The sequence below is a fragment of the Cucurbita moschata genome, unplaced genomic scaffold (genome assembly GCF_002738365.1).
Source record: "Cucurbita moschata cultivar Rifu unplaced genomic scaffold, Cmos_1.0 Cmo_Scf00010, whole genome shotgun sequence".
NCBI classification, from domain to species: Eukaryota; Viridiplantae; Streptophyta; class Magnoliopsida; order Cucurbitales; family Cucurbitaceae; genus Cucurbita; species Cucurbita moschata.
Genome location: NW_019268526.1, coordinates 4,224,394 through 4,239,723, shown reverse-complemented (window position 1 = coordinate 4,239,723; position 15,330 = coordinate 4,224,394). Strand labels below are relative to the sequence as shown.

Genomic DNA, 15,330 nt, shown 5'->3' with positions numbered 1-15,330 from the left:
AGTCCTCCAAGAATGTGGATAAAAACGACGTCGTTTGCACACCTTGCTTTTTTGGGCTTTGGAGGCCCATTTTGAACCCTGAGCCCAGCTCGATAAGGCCCATTCATGTTTATTGTTACTTGGGCCATTTGAAGGCAAATTGAGCGGCCCAGAAACAAAAACGAGTCCATTTAGTTCGGTGACTTTATTTATTTATTTATTCACAAAATTAATATAAAAAAGAGTCATATAGTTAAAAATAAAATAATTAAAAAAAATAGATAATATTAAAATTTATGAAACATTAACCCAATATAGAAAATTTAGAAATTTATTAGGATTTTCAGAGACTTGAATTAAATTAAATATTAAGAGGACGATAAATTCATAATTTATATTTAAATTATATTTATAAAATTTAGTAAGAGTATTGAAATGATTCAGACTATTCAATTCAAACCATAAAATTACCGTCGGATTAGAATTTTTCTTTTCATGAAATTTGAATTGATTTTTTTAAAACTAAAAAATTAATATTGCAACCAACACACCTTATTTTTAAGATTATTACGAATATTAAAGATATTTAATATTTAATTCGAAGATTTGTGCTCACTAAAACGCAGCGTTTCTTTAGGCGATGACCGTAGCCCCCGTTTTGGACGTCTCCATGTTTCAGTTGAATTTTAACACTCCGTCAACAACATAACGGCGTTTCCTCCTGGCGGGCGGTCAAATGCCTGTGTGGCCACTGACCGGTCTCTTTAATTTTGCATTTTTAAATAATTAATTATAAATTTAGCCTTTTAACTTTTATGTAATATGTGCGGTCCAATAACCTAGGTGTTACCAAAGTATTTTATCTCTCAATTTTTAAAGTTTATTAATTATATTAAAATATTAGGGTTTTAAAGTTTTCTCTAATTTATTTCTTTAATTTTTTAAAAATTTAAAATTTAAAATTTAATAATTTATTTCTAAGTTATAATTTAACATATCTCCATATATTATTATTAAAAAAACATCCTTCCTTTAGAATTGATTTTATAATCTTTTGCATTCACGTTTAGTCAGCTATTTACATTTATTTTATTTGATAAATCCATAAAATAATATGGGTTGGTAACACTATAATAAATCGTACGATATAACACTCCATGTCAAATTTTGAATTCATAATCGACGCCTGATTGCCCCGACATATGGTCATGTTACTTACTAATCTCGACTTACTTCTAAGAGCGTAAATTATCCCTACAACCCGACACGAGTTCTTAACATATTTTTAATGGCTCACCAAACATAAAATTATTCAAAGCTAAGCACGTTTAAATTTATAGGTAATATCTATCAAATTTTTAAGCATTTTTAAACCATAGTATCTTTATGACCGCTCTGATTCAAATGTAACATTCGTTCATCCTAACACTCCTTATTTATTTGGACATAACATCTAATATCTTAATGAATAGTACGTGTCTGCTAATCTATCATATAATTTTTATTTATTTTCTGTCGCTTTAAAATATAATAAAATATTCAAAGTTTTTAATTAGGTTAGGTAACATTGGATCATATTAAGTAATAGTCAAATTGAAATGACAGCTTTTGGTGCCGTTGAAAATTGTAATAATGACGTCATTAAAGCGCTTCCTAATCTTAATGCTACAAATGACATTTCTTATTGGTGAGGTTGAAAATTGTAACAATGACGTCATTAAAGCGCTTCCTAATCTTAGTGCTACAAATGACAATTCAATATTGAATTTGCTTCTCTCAATTGGCACACAAATTTCTTTGGTTGGGTGTGTTTAAATTGAATAGTGATAAATATATTTTAATAAATTCAACAGCGATATATATATATATTAACCAATTAAATTATGATCGGTTCACCTAAAACCAAACATATATTTTAATTTTATAAAAGAATAAATAAATAAAATAAAAATAAGTTACATAGATTTATGATCTACCAAGAATAAATAAATAAAATAAAACTAAGTTACAAAGATTTAGAATATATTTTTTTAACGTAATCTTAAAAAAAAATGGTGATATTTAAAAAATATCTTTGAATTTTACAAACTTTCACTATTTTTTTATAAAAAATTCAAATAAACCCTTAAAATTAATAACATCATAAAAATATCAATAAAAATTTTAAAAAAGATTAATCCAATTTACTTTTATAAAAAAATAGTTCAATAAAAGTTTTACTTCTATTCACACCTCATAAATTATCTTCAAATATTTTTAATGTTATTTTTAAAATTTTATAATTATTTTTTAAATATGGTAAAAGTATTTTTTTAAGGGTGTTAGTTGAAATCTATAAAAAGTTAAAAAAAATAATAATAATTTTAAAGTATTTTTATATAAAATATTAACTATGAGTATTTATTTATTATTACTTTTCTTGAGGTTTAAAAGTATTTTTAAATTTTTATTTTGAAAATTTTAAGATTTTTTATTTTTATTTTTTTAAAAATAAAGTATTATAAAGTTAAAAAATAATAATAATAATAATAATAAATTTGGGCAGTGAAATGTGGGCGCTACGAGGAGGAACGGTAGCCTGCAAATACAGAAAAAGTTACCCTCCGACCGGGAAGGACAATTATTGTTTACCACGAAAAAAAAAAAACAAAGGAGGGAGAGTTATCCAGTGCGGTCGTTACCAGTATGAACAAATATGAGTTGGAAGATGATACAAACATGAAGACGTGGCAAGATTGACACATTTTCCACACCCCAACCCTACCAACCCCCTCCTCTCCCAAATTAAAAATATTATTCTTTTTTTCCTAAAAAAGAGGTAAAAAATGATTGTTTTTTTTATCACCATAATTTACTTTTCTTAATAATAATCCAATACACCCATAAAATTTATCATATTAGATAAATGGGAAAATTTCGACTCAAAATTTAAGTAATATTTAATTGAAAAAATAGATTAATTATTTAATTATCTGCAGCCACTTTTAAAAATATCTAATAAGTCTTTCTGCTATGTCCGGACGTATCTTGATGAAGTTCTGGATCGATGTAGAAGTGTGTGGATCGTGTTACTGAGAACCAAGATGATAAGATAAGATATGACACTGACTTAAAGTAGATATAAAGTTGAGTCTTAAGTGTTCTTACGAGATATTTGGCATGCAACTATGGACAATATATCTTAAGCAAGCATGACTGTAACATTAAGTCTAGCCAAGAGTAGAAGTAAGCTGGCTACAGTTATAAACGAGTGAAAATACACGTGCATGTAACATGGACGGTTCAATGAAGCTTAGTTCATTCCGTGAAAAGAATCTTGCCTAAAGTAGCCAAACATATAATAAACCAGCAGTGATTTTTTTTTAACCTATTTAGCACGTTGCTTAAATTTTAACGGTGAAAAGTGAGGTCCCAAAGTAAAAATAAAATAATAATAATAATAATAATAATAATAACAATAGCAGTCATGGTGGACGCCGTGAAATCTAACGTCAGAAAGCAAGTCTTGCTGAAAGTTCGCCACAAGTCTCACCTAACACCCGCCGTCAGAGAACGCCGTCTCTCCAACCAATTGCCAATTGAATCCGTTGCTTATAAAGTCCCCAATTGTCAATTTCATTAACCTCCAACTTAATTTTCAGTTCAATCTAATTTCGTTCCATCTTCTCCGGCATGGATCTCCTCCTCCTTGAGAAGGCTCTAATCGGCCTCTTCATCGCCATGGTTCTTGCCATCGCCATTTCCAAGATACGCGGAAAGCGATTCAAGCTTCCGCCGGGGCCGTTGCCGGTGCCTATATTCGGAAACTGGCTCCAGGTCGGCGATGACTTGAACCACCGCAATCTGACAGATCTCGCCAAGAAATTCGGCGATATTTTCATGCTCCGGATGGGACAGAGGAGCCTCGTGGTGGTTTCCTCGCCGGAACTGGCCAAGGAAGTGCTCCACACGCAGGGAGTCGAGTTTGGATCTCGAACCAGAAACGTCGTTTTCGACATCTTCACCGGTAAAGGTCAGGATATGGTTTTCACCGTATATGGCGAGCATTGGAGGAAAATGAGACGGATCATGACAGTTCCGTTTTTCACTAACAAAGTGGTCCAGCAATACCGTCAGGGATGGGAGGACGAGGCCGCTAGTGTAGTGGAGGATGTGAAGAAGAATCCAGAATCGGCGACGACCGGAGTCGTTCTCCGGCGGCGATTACAGCTTATGATGTACAACAACATGTACAGGATTATGTTCGATAGAAGATTCGAGAGTGAAGACGATCCTCTGTTTCTCAAACTTAGGGCTCTGAACGGAGAGAGGAGCCGATTAGCGCAGAGCTTCGATTACAACTATGGCGACTTCATCCCTATCTTGAGGCCGTTCTTGAGAGGATATCTCAAAACGTGCAAGGAAGTCAAGGAAACAAGGCTCAAACTCTTCAAGGATTATTTCGTCGATGAGAGGAAGTGAGTTCGAAATCAACTGATCTAAATCGAATTGTTTACATTTTTACTGAAAAAACTCATGAACAATTTTGAACAGGAAATTGACGAACACGAAGAAGACGACGAACGAGGGATTGAAATGTGCAATTGATCATATGTTGGATGCGCAACAGAAGGGAGAAATCAACGAAGACAATCTGCTTTACATTGTTGAGAATATCAATGTTGCAGGTAAATTCATAAGTCCAATTACTAGCGTAACATTTTACTAATTAAATATGTGATCTAAATCTTTCCATAATCTAGTACGGTTATACGATTATTCTATATTTGGACCTTTGAAAATAATATTTCTAAATAAACATTTATAAGATACCTTCAAAATTTATTTAAAATTAAACTTAGAAAGGCTGGCCTTTATGGCTAGGGTATTATCGTCATTTCATACTGTTCTGCAGTAGAATAGTGTGATTTTAATCACTTTGAGCATAAAATCTTCGGGTTTTGGATTCTAAGAGGCCTCGTATCAATGGAGATGTATTCCTTGTTTATAAACCCTCCCCTCGAACAATCCTCTCCAAGGTCTATGGAGATTTTCTTGAGATCTACAGAGCCTTCGAACAACCTTCCCTTAATCGAAGTTCAACTATTTCACTGGAGTCATCAAACAAAGTACACCCTTTGACACTTTAGTCACTTTTAACTACACCTTGGAAGCTCAAAACTTTTTCGTTCAACACTTAAAAATTATACTGCCATGCCATGATTAAATTAAGAGCATGATATTGGCTTTGCTTTTCGTTGTTGATTTGAGTTCATGGTTTACATTTGTTGAACAGCAATTGAAACAACGTTGTGGTCAATTGAATGGGGCATTGCGGAGCTAGTGAACCACCCAGAAATCCAAAGGAAGTTAAGGAATGAGCTCGACACTGTACTCGGACCCGGGGTTCAAATTACTGAGCCGGACGCCATCAAGCTCCCATACCTCCAAGCCGTGATCAAGGAGACCCTCCGCCTTCGCATGGCCATTCCTTTGCTTGTGCCCCATATGAACCTCCACAATGCCAAGCTAGGCGGCTACGACATTCCAGCTGAGAGCAAGATCTTGGTCAATGCATGGTTGCTAGCCAACAACCCTGCCAACTGGAAGAACCCAGAAGAGTTCCGCCCCGAGAGGTTCTTGGAGGAGGAGTCCAAGGTAGAGGCCAACGGCAACGATTTCAGATACCTACCCTTCGGTGTTGGGCGAAGGAGCTGCCCTGGCATCATCCTGGCTTTGCCTATCCTTGCCATTACAATTGGGCGTTTGGTTCAGAACTTTGAGCTCCTTCCCCCTCCTGGTCACTCCAAGTTGGACACCACAGAAAAAGGTGGGCAATTTAGCTTGCACATATTGAAGCACTCCACCATTGTTGCTAAGCCCAGGGTGTTCTAGACTTTGTTTCCCAACGGTCTCTTGGTGAAATTGGATGGCTATGTATTCAATTTGGGGAGATGATTTTGGAAGGTTAGGTTGAACTGATTGACCACATGGGTGGTTAGAGATCTTCAATCAAATAATACATGTGAAGCCTTCAGCAGCCTCACTTTTATTTCTCTGTTTAATGAATTAAAATTTCTTACCTGAAATCTTCTTTCACTTCTTCGACAAGTATAACTTTACTAGTTTAGACATAAGGCTTCAACTAAAAATTCTCAAATCTCAAATATTGTTGATTCAAAAAAATTGGTGTCAAATGAATCGCAACTAGAAAGCTCCAAAATAGAATAACTTTAGTATTATGTTGCTCTTGCAACCTATCTTATTCATTAGTGGTATTGTATCATATGACATAGCGTCACATAAAGTCCTCAATCCTATATCATTATTGTATTAAATTTTTTTAACTAAACTCCATATGGTGATCCGACCAATACACATGAATCATTAAGAAGACTAGACAAATAGTGTCACTTTATTTTCAGGCTATACTTATATTTGGTGAGATACTTCTAGGTCATCTAAACTAATTTAGAAATCTGCAAATCGTTCAAATTTCTCTGACACAAATTTTAAAGTGATTTTATATATCCATTAGATGTATTCTTCTAGATTACGTTAAGCTATAAATATGATGATATTCTTCTCATACCAATCAATTAGCATTATGTTTAGAAACAGTAACATACATGGTAAAGATTAACAAAACTAATTCTACTCTTGAGAGAAAATGAGAAACCAATCTTAATATATAAAAAAAGAAAAAAACAATTGAACTTGTTATGAACATAGAATAATCACACAAGCAAGGAAGACAAGAAGAAGATTCACAACACAAGCTAAAATCGTAGCCATAGACACCAAGCGAAAATGAACAAGGAGAGGCCACATTTTGTGGTGTAGTAATTTGAAAAGTACTCGAAGAAGAATAAAAGCTTAAGCAAAGAAGTCATGCGACAATACGAACGATTTGTATCAGTTACATATCAATGAATTGCTAAAAAAACTAAACTCTGAAGAACATGAATGAAGATAATCATAAAAGAAAACACGAGACCATGAAATACCTGAGAGCGCCATGTGCCAGTTCTACTTTCGGATTCTCCGCAATGAATTGTAAATGGTAGCAGATACTTATAGCGGATGGGGTCCTTGCCAGATGCAAAGCCCTAGGAGCGAAGTGAGGCCAATGATTTTGCCCAAAGGAATTGTTAATTTTGAAAAGTTCATAGTAAATCTGACACCAAATCAGTTAAACATCACCTATGGAATTGAATAAAAATCCATAAACAAATTTCCATAAAAGCCAAACGACAGCAACAATATGACTGAACGAATTTCATAAATGGCAACATTGGCGAGAATTTATGTAAATTTATTTCATTGGCCAATTATGTTTCAATTATATCTCGCAGGTTAAAAAAATTAATGTAATCAATATCACATAGGAGAATATGCAAATCCACAAAATTAACAAGGCAGAATTCAGGATTATGTCCAGAGAATGAAAGGGCTACATCATGCTCGCTCTGGATCGAAAGGCTGTTCTCGTCCCGTTTTTGAATTGTTCCGATAAAACGAAAAAGGAAAAATATCGACTATCATCCTAGGATTTCAGATTCCGGCTTGTATGCTAGAAGGAGCGCAATAAGACGGTCTCAATACAGATCGGCAAAGGCGGTGGGAGTCATCATGCCAACCATTTGAATCTGACAAGGCGTTTTAGTAGATTGGCGCCAAACATATACCCTTCGAGACTGGATGTGGTGTCAATCTAATTGATCAATAGGAGATGCTGCTACCAAGGACTAACACTATAAACCTTAAAGCTGAATTGGAGCTCTACGTTATTCTACATTACCATTTGTAATTCAAGATCAATCCAGGAGGAGAACGGCTAGATCAAGCCTTCAAGAGACGATCCCAGGACGAAGAATCGGTGATAGCAATAAAACAGAAAAAGTTGGAAACTACAGTAGTAAATAACCTTATAATAACAAATTAGAAAATGGAACCGTTTTTTGAAATTATAGAATCAAATTCAACAAAATTATAAAATCAAATACTATTTTAAATTCACAGCAAACGTACAGAAATGAATTTTTTTCATACTAAATGTAATTTCAAATCTCTTTTCTGTCACATTACAACCAAGCGTAAATGAGAAAAAAATAAACAAGGTATATTCGGCAATATTTGAAAATGTTCGAAGCTGCTTGGAGAAAGATTCTCGAAAATGTTTGAAAAATCCTCTCAAGTATGCTTCTAAGTAATAATTACCTTGTTGTCTGCCTCCTAACTAAGCACGATATGAAACCTAATTCATACGGCTACTCAAAGAGGCATTTCCTTCGTTAGAGTAGAAACTAGAGAGAAACCTACCAGACTATCACGTCGACCGAAGAGGGATTTAATTACTACTCGAATCTGTTAAATCCGAACATCTAAATAACGATCCAGCCTCCACTATAGAACGAACGCAGATAAAAGAAAATAATTCATCTTCTACTTACATTTCCAAGAGAAATTCCCGCTAGGTTTCTCGATTGTTTTAATAGATATAATGAAGGTAATTTCTAGTCAATTCCTACCGCATTATTCCCTGAAAAGTGTACGAACCTAGAATAATCGATAGAGTATACATACAAATTGGAAACAGGAGAAGAATCCTAGTAAATTGCCATCGCATTTACGCCTGAAAATGATTAACGAACCTAGCAAAATCGATAAAGTAAAGAGATAAACTAGAGAAAAGAGATTGAGATAAGAAAATAAGATGTAGGTCTAAACCAGGCCCCCAAATCAGAAAGCATCAGAGGGAGCAGACATGTTGACCTATGAATTCGATTTCTGTGCACACTACCATGCTTCCTTCATTCCTTATTTCCAGAGCATCGGCTTATTGTACACAGATCAATCTCTCCTACCTGGTTTCATGAATAGACAATAAAAATCCTAAAATGAAAACTATAAACCTTGAAGGGAAGAGAACTCAACCACATAATATGTATGAATACAATAAACAGGAACGAAGAAACAACCACCGCGAACTGAAGAGATTGATTTCAAATATGGCTGGAGCTCCATTTATATAGAAAAAAATTTAGGGTTTCCCGTAACGAAGAGCTAAAAAGTATACTTGTGGGAAAGCCCATTGGGCCGATATGGGCTTGGGTGTAATTTATGGGCCGCCGAAATATTAGGGGATCGTCTAGGAATCGTTTTCTATTTTCGGATCGTTGTTGGACATAAAACGGGGAGTTTTTAGTATGTTTTATTTGATAAAATTATGTATTATGTCTCCATTTATTAACTTTCTTCGTGGCAGGTGACAAATTATAGAAAATTTATGTTTAATAAGAATTTAAATATTCATGAATTAAAAAATACGTTAAATTTAGGTATTTATAAAAAAAAAATTAATAAATTTTTATGTATTTAAATTCGCTACTTTAAGCTAAAAGACAAGAAGAGAGTCCGTTTTAAATCGAAAACGAGGGGAAGATTTTTTTCAACTAGCTAAATTGGCACATGGGCCGGGATTATATCCCATGTCCCCATCACTGTTCGATCCTGAAAAATCTCGATCTCAAAAAATGGAGATTGAAATAGAAGGTGGGGACGACAAACACTTTCCCGTCACTGTCTTGCTTCGTTGACATCTCCATAGGTACTTAGTGAGTTGTGTTTCTATATAAAATTTTAAGTTAAATGATTTATTAGAAAGTAAAAAAAGATATGTAAAGTTTGGCTAAAATGATCACATTTTATTAATAATGGGTTTCATATTGAAGTATCCACGTTGGGATTAAACTTTAATTTTATTATTATTATTATTATTATTCGACTTTCTTCGGGCTGTGATTCTATTTCAATTCACTGCTCGTTGTCTCGCTTCGCGCCAAGAACTTCGCTTCGCGCGAAGAGCCATTTCGGCCAAAATTATGATTTGCGTTTACAATTCGATAATCCGAATCTGAATTTATCGATTCTTTGCGCTCTCAGGTAACCTTCTGTTCAGCGATCGTCGTGTTCTAGTTCTATGACTGATTGTCGTTTAAGTTTTTTCAGGCTTGTGTTGTTAGAGCAATTCGTTGAGACGTTGCTGACTTGAATATTCGTTGAGAATGAGATATTGTTTGTGCATTTGAAATGAAGTGAACGCCATGGCTAGTTTGAAGCTTTTGTTCATCGTCGTGCACATTTTAAACTGTTGTACAAAGTGTAGCTTCTCCTTGCTAAATTTTCCAGAAATTTCTAAGTTCTGTTGAAAATGTGCCTGTCCTCGTAAAATTTTCACGATTTCAGTCGCTCCTCGGATTGGCTTCAAAAGTGCAGCAGAAAAGCAAGTTCAACGAATTTAGAGAAAGATATCATTTACACAGTATCTCGTGAACGGTTTACTCTCTCTCTCTGAAGCAGACTCGGTCTGATTATTTCTGGTACTGAGTTAATTAGTTGTTGTTTCACGAAGTATCCATCTGACAATGGTTTCTTGTGCTAATTATTCAGGATTAAGAATTTTTATGAAACGTGAATAATTTCCTCGTTTTCCTCTCGAACTCTAGGCATTACTCGTCAATCCTTCTAGCTTCGTGCTTTTCAAAATGAACTGTATCAAATCCATCGTCGATTCATCATGTATTTTGGAAAGTAACGTTTTCGAAAATGTTTTCCATTTTCATTTCAGCATACTCTTGAGATATTTCACGTAGTTCTTAGCCTTGTCATATTATTATGTTACGATACATATTGATCATTAGAGTGGTGCTTCTTTTTCCTTTTAGCAATAAGGCTTGGCTTCATTTCAGTATGTTGCAGTGGATGGGAGGCTCCAGGCGGAAAGTTTCAACGGTAACTGTGACTTAAACTAGTTCAACTTAAATTGACTGCAATTAGTCAGTGTTTTTCGATTAGCTGTTTGTCCTTCAAATTATACTTGTCTATTCGAATGATTATATAGCGTAGACGTAGCAACTTTCACATACAATATGGTTTTTCTTCTCTCTCATATTGTTTCTTCGGCTAGCTTTCTGAAGCAAGTAAATTGTAGGAAAATAGACGAATAAATAAAAGTTTGCAACTCAGTGGCTTTTTCACTTCACAAAACAATAGTCTATTTCGGTGTGTGGCTATGTGATCCAAACAGGTCGTGCAGGTGCTAGGCAGATCAAGTTTTTTTTTTTCTTCTTTTGATGTTCTTTGATAGTTACATACTGTCACGAAGGTAGGCCGTAAACTAGATAAATCTAGCTAGCTTTCTTTCTGGATTTACATATTACAACAGCACGTGCTCCCATTTTATTAATCCTTCTGTTCTGGATGAAGAATTCATATGAGTTACTTACATTATAGTTTGTATCTACCTCTGATTGTCTATAATTATATTTACTTCAAAACAGGGCTAAATTTTTGTTCTGATTCATAAGCATTTCCCTTTTGCATGATTAAAATTGACATCCGCTTGGTGGGAACTACTCAGACAAGGAAATCCACACAAAACAGGTAAAAAGGGTTTGTAAATTCTCAATTTTGTTTGCAGTCGTGCATTTATTATTTTTCTGAAATCTTCATAACTTTCCAGAAATAGCATTTTATGAAATTGTTGTTACGAAAATAAGGATCGATGGATTTGTATGGTAAATGCTAATAGTTCCACTGTATCTGCATCATCAATTCACCTAATCTCTAATTTCTTAAGTTCTTACTTTTAAGTGTAACCTTTTCTATTATCAAGACAAAAGCAGTATTTCGAGCAAAGAAAAAGACGACAACAGCTGTCCTCTGGTTCAGAGAATTGTCATGATGCAACTGACACAAGCAGGGAACAAAAAGAGCATCGGTCACTGGACATTCTAAATTTCCTAAATTTATCAGCAATTCCTCAAGAGAATAAAGCTGCTTACACCATTGGTAACTTTGCAAAACTATTGAATTGAAGCTTAGAACTTGCTTTTCGTTTTTTTTTCTTTTTCTTCTAAGCGTTCGAAAGTAGAAGGTAAAGGAATTCTGCCATTGCACTCCCGTGTAAAGGTTTCACAGTTGCCTTCTATAGAGATTAGATTAGTATGCAAAGTTACATTTCCATAAGTCATTTTTCCTGGTTGTCCCCAAGTGTGGATAATCAGCAGAATATATTGTAATCTGCTCAATGGAATGCTTGAAGTTAGGCTAATATTACGAGGATCATATAATTTAGTAATGTGGTAAAAGGTCGAATATATTAGAGCAGATTAATTTGTGATATTTGGTTTTGAGTGAAATCGTTTAAGAATGTTGAGCGAGGTTTTCTTTGGGAGGGGTGTGCGTTCTGTTTTCTGGTTTTAGTGAGGTTTTGTTTGTGAGAGTGGATTTTGCGTACCCTGTTGGGATTTCTTTTTAAATTTTCAATTTCTTAATAAGATGTTTTGTTTCTGTTTTGAGGAAAAAAAGGGGAAAAAGAATAAGACATGACCTCTTCCAAAAAAACGGTGTTGTTTGATCTGCAAGCCCCTGATTCTTCTGGATACCTTATTCTTTTTTGTTTAGTTAATGACGAATTACCTGTTTATATTCTTTCATGATGTTTTGTTACAGAGGCCAATACTTCAAGGGTGCGGTCTCCTTCCATCAAAGGCCCAGTTCCAACTCTTTATAACATAAAGACATTAGAGAAATCTGCTGAGTTTGAAAATAAACGTAATTTTCTAACTAATATTTTGATTCTTCCTATTCTATCCCAAACTATTGTCCCTAAGACCATTTAAGCTGAAGTAAAAGCATTATTTTGAAGAGCAAAATGACGAAGCAGGAGCTCCATCCGGCTACAACGAGGAAACTTTATCTCCACTGAAGTGAGTAAGAATTGTTTCGATAGAGCTATATATATGAAACATCTCATATTCATTCACATATCTCTTCATAACTTCTGCAACTTAGTTTGATCTGCATCCATATACTTTCAAACTGACGTAATTACTGGTAAATAATCTTGATTATATCAGGATCTTTTGTTATGCGTGTGTGTGTGTTTATGGTAGAGTGATTTACTTCTAGTTATTATATTTACAATCGTCTGTGGACTTTTTGGTATATATAACATGTATTTTTTAGCAGACATGTAAGCAGTGATCCCAACAATCTTCATAACACTAAAAACAAAGTAGATTCTCAATCAGATCTGGGGAAGCTATCTGTTGAGCAAAGTAAGTACGCAAAATCCATTGAACTCTTGTTATTTTCCATACTTATCCTAAAATATTGATGTTTGCTGAAGTTGAAACCAGAATTGTTTAACATAAGAGCTAACTTGATAACATAGCTTTGTTTTTTAGTTTGTAATTGATATTTGCCATCAGCTGCTCCCGTTACTTTTGATTATAAATTTTGTACCTGAACTGTAACAGTCCCATTTGTCAGGTATTTCTATATTTGATTTGCTTGGCGATGATGGAATGGTTGTCAAATGCGAAGGAAGTCCAATGAAAGAAGCTCATGTCGCGTTTTCAGTTGACGGTACGGACTACTAATTAGAGAATATTTAATTTAGGTTCATGATCTTTCCTTACATATGTATGGATGATTTTAAGGGGTATAAATCAAATTCATTCTGCGGGTAGACTCTCTAGTCTGAAGAAACTCTTGATTGATTGGCATTTTTCATTTTAGAATGTTGTTGACGGACTTGTGCTCAAACAAGATGCTTCTAAGGTTTTATGAGGTAACATAGATGATTGAAATACCGACAGAAACTAAGGTCGCAAATTGATCAGAATTGGGATGACTCTACTCTAGGGGACCTCAAAGAATTATACTCTCTTACTCGTTCACTATTCAAAGCTCTTTAATTTTATCGCAGATAAATAGTTTTTGAATGCCATATATTTTTATAACATTTCAGCTATAACATTAACAGAATTTCTGAATGCCGTATGCTGTTTCCAGAATGGAGAGTAACGGCAACACACATACATCTATATTTTTCTGAAGTTGGTGCCTTTTCTCCGGACTATTTCTAATGATAATCAATGTTGTCAGGTTTGGGCAGAGTAGGAATGGAAACACCAGCATGTTCCCCACAGCATGCCAGCAGGTATTTGAATAATATTTTATTTGGTCATTCCATAACCATAACAAAAAAAAAAAAAAAAAACCCTCTGAATTAAAATTATAAAATTAAAACATTCGAGCCTAACATATATTTCCCACTGCGATAGCAGAAGCTTTTCTTATGGCTTCTCATCTCGTCAAGAAAGAATGAGGCCTTGGAACTCCTCAAAGAACATTAAGGTGTTGGATGACTTTGAACTTGAAGGAGTAAGAGCAGTCCAAGATGCGTCTTGCTACATTTGTTTGATCTCATAAAATTCTTATGCTGTCGATTCTTTCTGATAGTGTTATAGCATTGAATTTTACAACTCATCAGTCTTCTTCTCATTATTTTGTTGTATGCTCTGCTTCTTAGATTGTGGCAATCTCATCTAGTTCTATCTTTAAAATCAAATTTTTGGCGTTGTCTCTAAACAGCAAAGGCTTCCATAAAGTAATCTGGATTATATTACTCTAGAAGCTACGTAATGTTTTATCCGTTGTATTTATCTAAGATAATAATTTGATGGGTCTCATAATTTTCAGTTAGAGTAGAGTATCCTTCACTTGCTTTTATCAAACTTAAAATTGACAATAATCATATCGATACACGAAATGCAGGATATCAAAATGCATTGTGATGATGGTTCTTTAAATTATTCCTTAGACATAATGGATGAATGTGATAACCCTAAGAAGAAGTCACCTACCAAGATCCGGTACCGTTCCGTTGAAGATTGCAAAAGAAATGAACATGGTGGCAGATGTATCTTTGATGGCACGGATGGAGAAAGAGAGAGATTTGATGGTAAAATTTTTGTTCCCTTATTCGTCCTTTTCAAGGTTTGTGTAAGTTGGTTTATTTCTTACAACCAATTCTCATGCATCTTTGATAGTCTTATCTTTCAAATTTTATGTTCCAATTGGAACATGCATCAATGAAATTTGATTTGTTTTTCCTAAAAAACATAATACTCCAAGATCGTTTATAACTTTTCTCTGAGTATTTGTCAACTAGTCATATACTATTCCATAAAATTGTCTGTTTCTCCTCCTTTTGTCTGTTGTCAAATCTGTTGATTATTATTTTTCCTTTTAAGTTAATTTTATCTCAACATCTTGTGTCTACTAGGTGGATTTAACTTCTTAAATGACAGTTTTCTTGGGGAGATGGAATGTGATTTCTTCGAGAAGAATCATTTTAATGAAATTGGTAGCGTTTCGTTTGATTCTTTGAACTATGAGAAGTATGATATATCAGAAAATGCATTTGACAGCCCCTATCTACCAAAAAAGAGGTTCATATTGATGAAAGCTAATTTCTTAAGGGTTCTTCAAAGTTTAAAAAAAAAAAAAAAAAAAAAA

At 34.2% G+C, this 15,330-nt stretch overlaps 2 protein-coding genes and 2 non-coding genes across 4 annotated transcripts in view; 2 read left to right on the top strand and 2 right to left on the bottom strand.

The window, feature by feature from the left end:
- The first annotated feature begins 3,595 nt into the window (after positions 1 to 3,595).
- Positions 3,596 to 6,024, top strand: LOC111448702 (trans-cinnamate 4-monooxygenase-like). Its single transcript, XM_023088405.1, has 3 exons — positions 3,596 to 4,436; positions 4,513 to 4,646; positions 5,255 to 6,024. Exons 1-3 carry the CDS (start codon positions 3,652 to 3,654, stop codon positions 5,851 to 5,853), a joined length of 1,518 nt encoding a protein of 505 aa, XP_022944173.1. The 5' UTR covers positions 3,596 to 3,651; the 3' UTR covers positions 5,854 to 6,024.
- A 2,074-nt stretch (positions 6,025 to 8,098) lies between these two features.
- Positions 8,099 to 8,208, bottom strand: LOC111449148. Its single transcript, XR_002711545.1, has one exon. It is a non-coding gene; the product is annotated as a small nucleolar RNA U19 (small nucleolar RNA).
- A 464-nt stretch (positions 8,209 to 8,672) lies between these two features.
- Positions 8,673 to 8,777, bottom strand: LOC111449146. The gene has a single exon (XR_002711543.1). It is a non-coding gene; the product is annotated as a small nucleolar RNA snoR100 (small nucleolar RNA).
- A 982-nt stretch (positions 8,778 to 9,759) lies between these two features.
- LOC111448650 overlaps positions 9,760 to 15,330 on the top strand; it is a 6,075-nt gene continuing 504 nt past the window's right edge. Inside the window, exons 1-12 of the mRNA XM_023088338.1 lie at positions 9,760 to 9,903; positions 10,686 to 10,752; positions 11,381 to 11,403; positions 11,636 to 11,811; positions 12,475 to 12,576; positions 12,671 to 12,731; positions 12,991 to 13,082; positions 13,297 to 13,392; positions 13,915 to 13,969; positions 14,097 to 14,193; positions 14,578 to 14,773; positions 15,098 to 15,294. Of these exons, the coding sequence (XP_022944106.1) occupies positions 10,711 to 10,752; positions 11,381 to 11,403; positions 11,636 to 11,811; positions 12,475 to 12,576; positions 12,671 to 12,731; positions 12,991 to 13,082; positions 13,297 to 13,392; positions 13,915 to 13,969; positions 14,097 to 14,193; positions 14,578 to 14,773; positions 15,098 to 15,294 (1,137 nt within the window). The 5' untranslated portion in view covers positions 9,760 to 9,903; positions 10,686 to 10,710. The remainder of the gene's footprint in view (positions 9,904 to 10,685; positions 10,753 to 11,380; positions 11,404 to 11,635; positions 11,812 to 12,474; positions 12,577 to 12,670; positions 12,732 to 12,990; positions 13,083 to 13,296; positions 13,393 to 13,914; positions 13,970 to 14,096; positions 14,194 to 14,577; positions 14,774 to 15,097; positions 15,295 to 15,330) is intronic.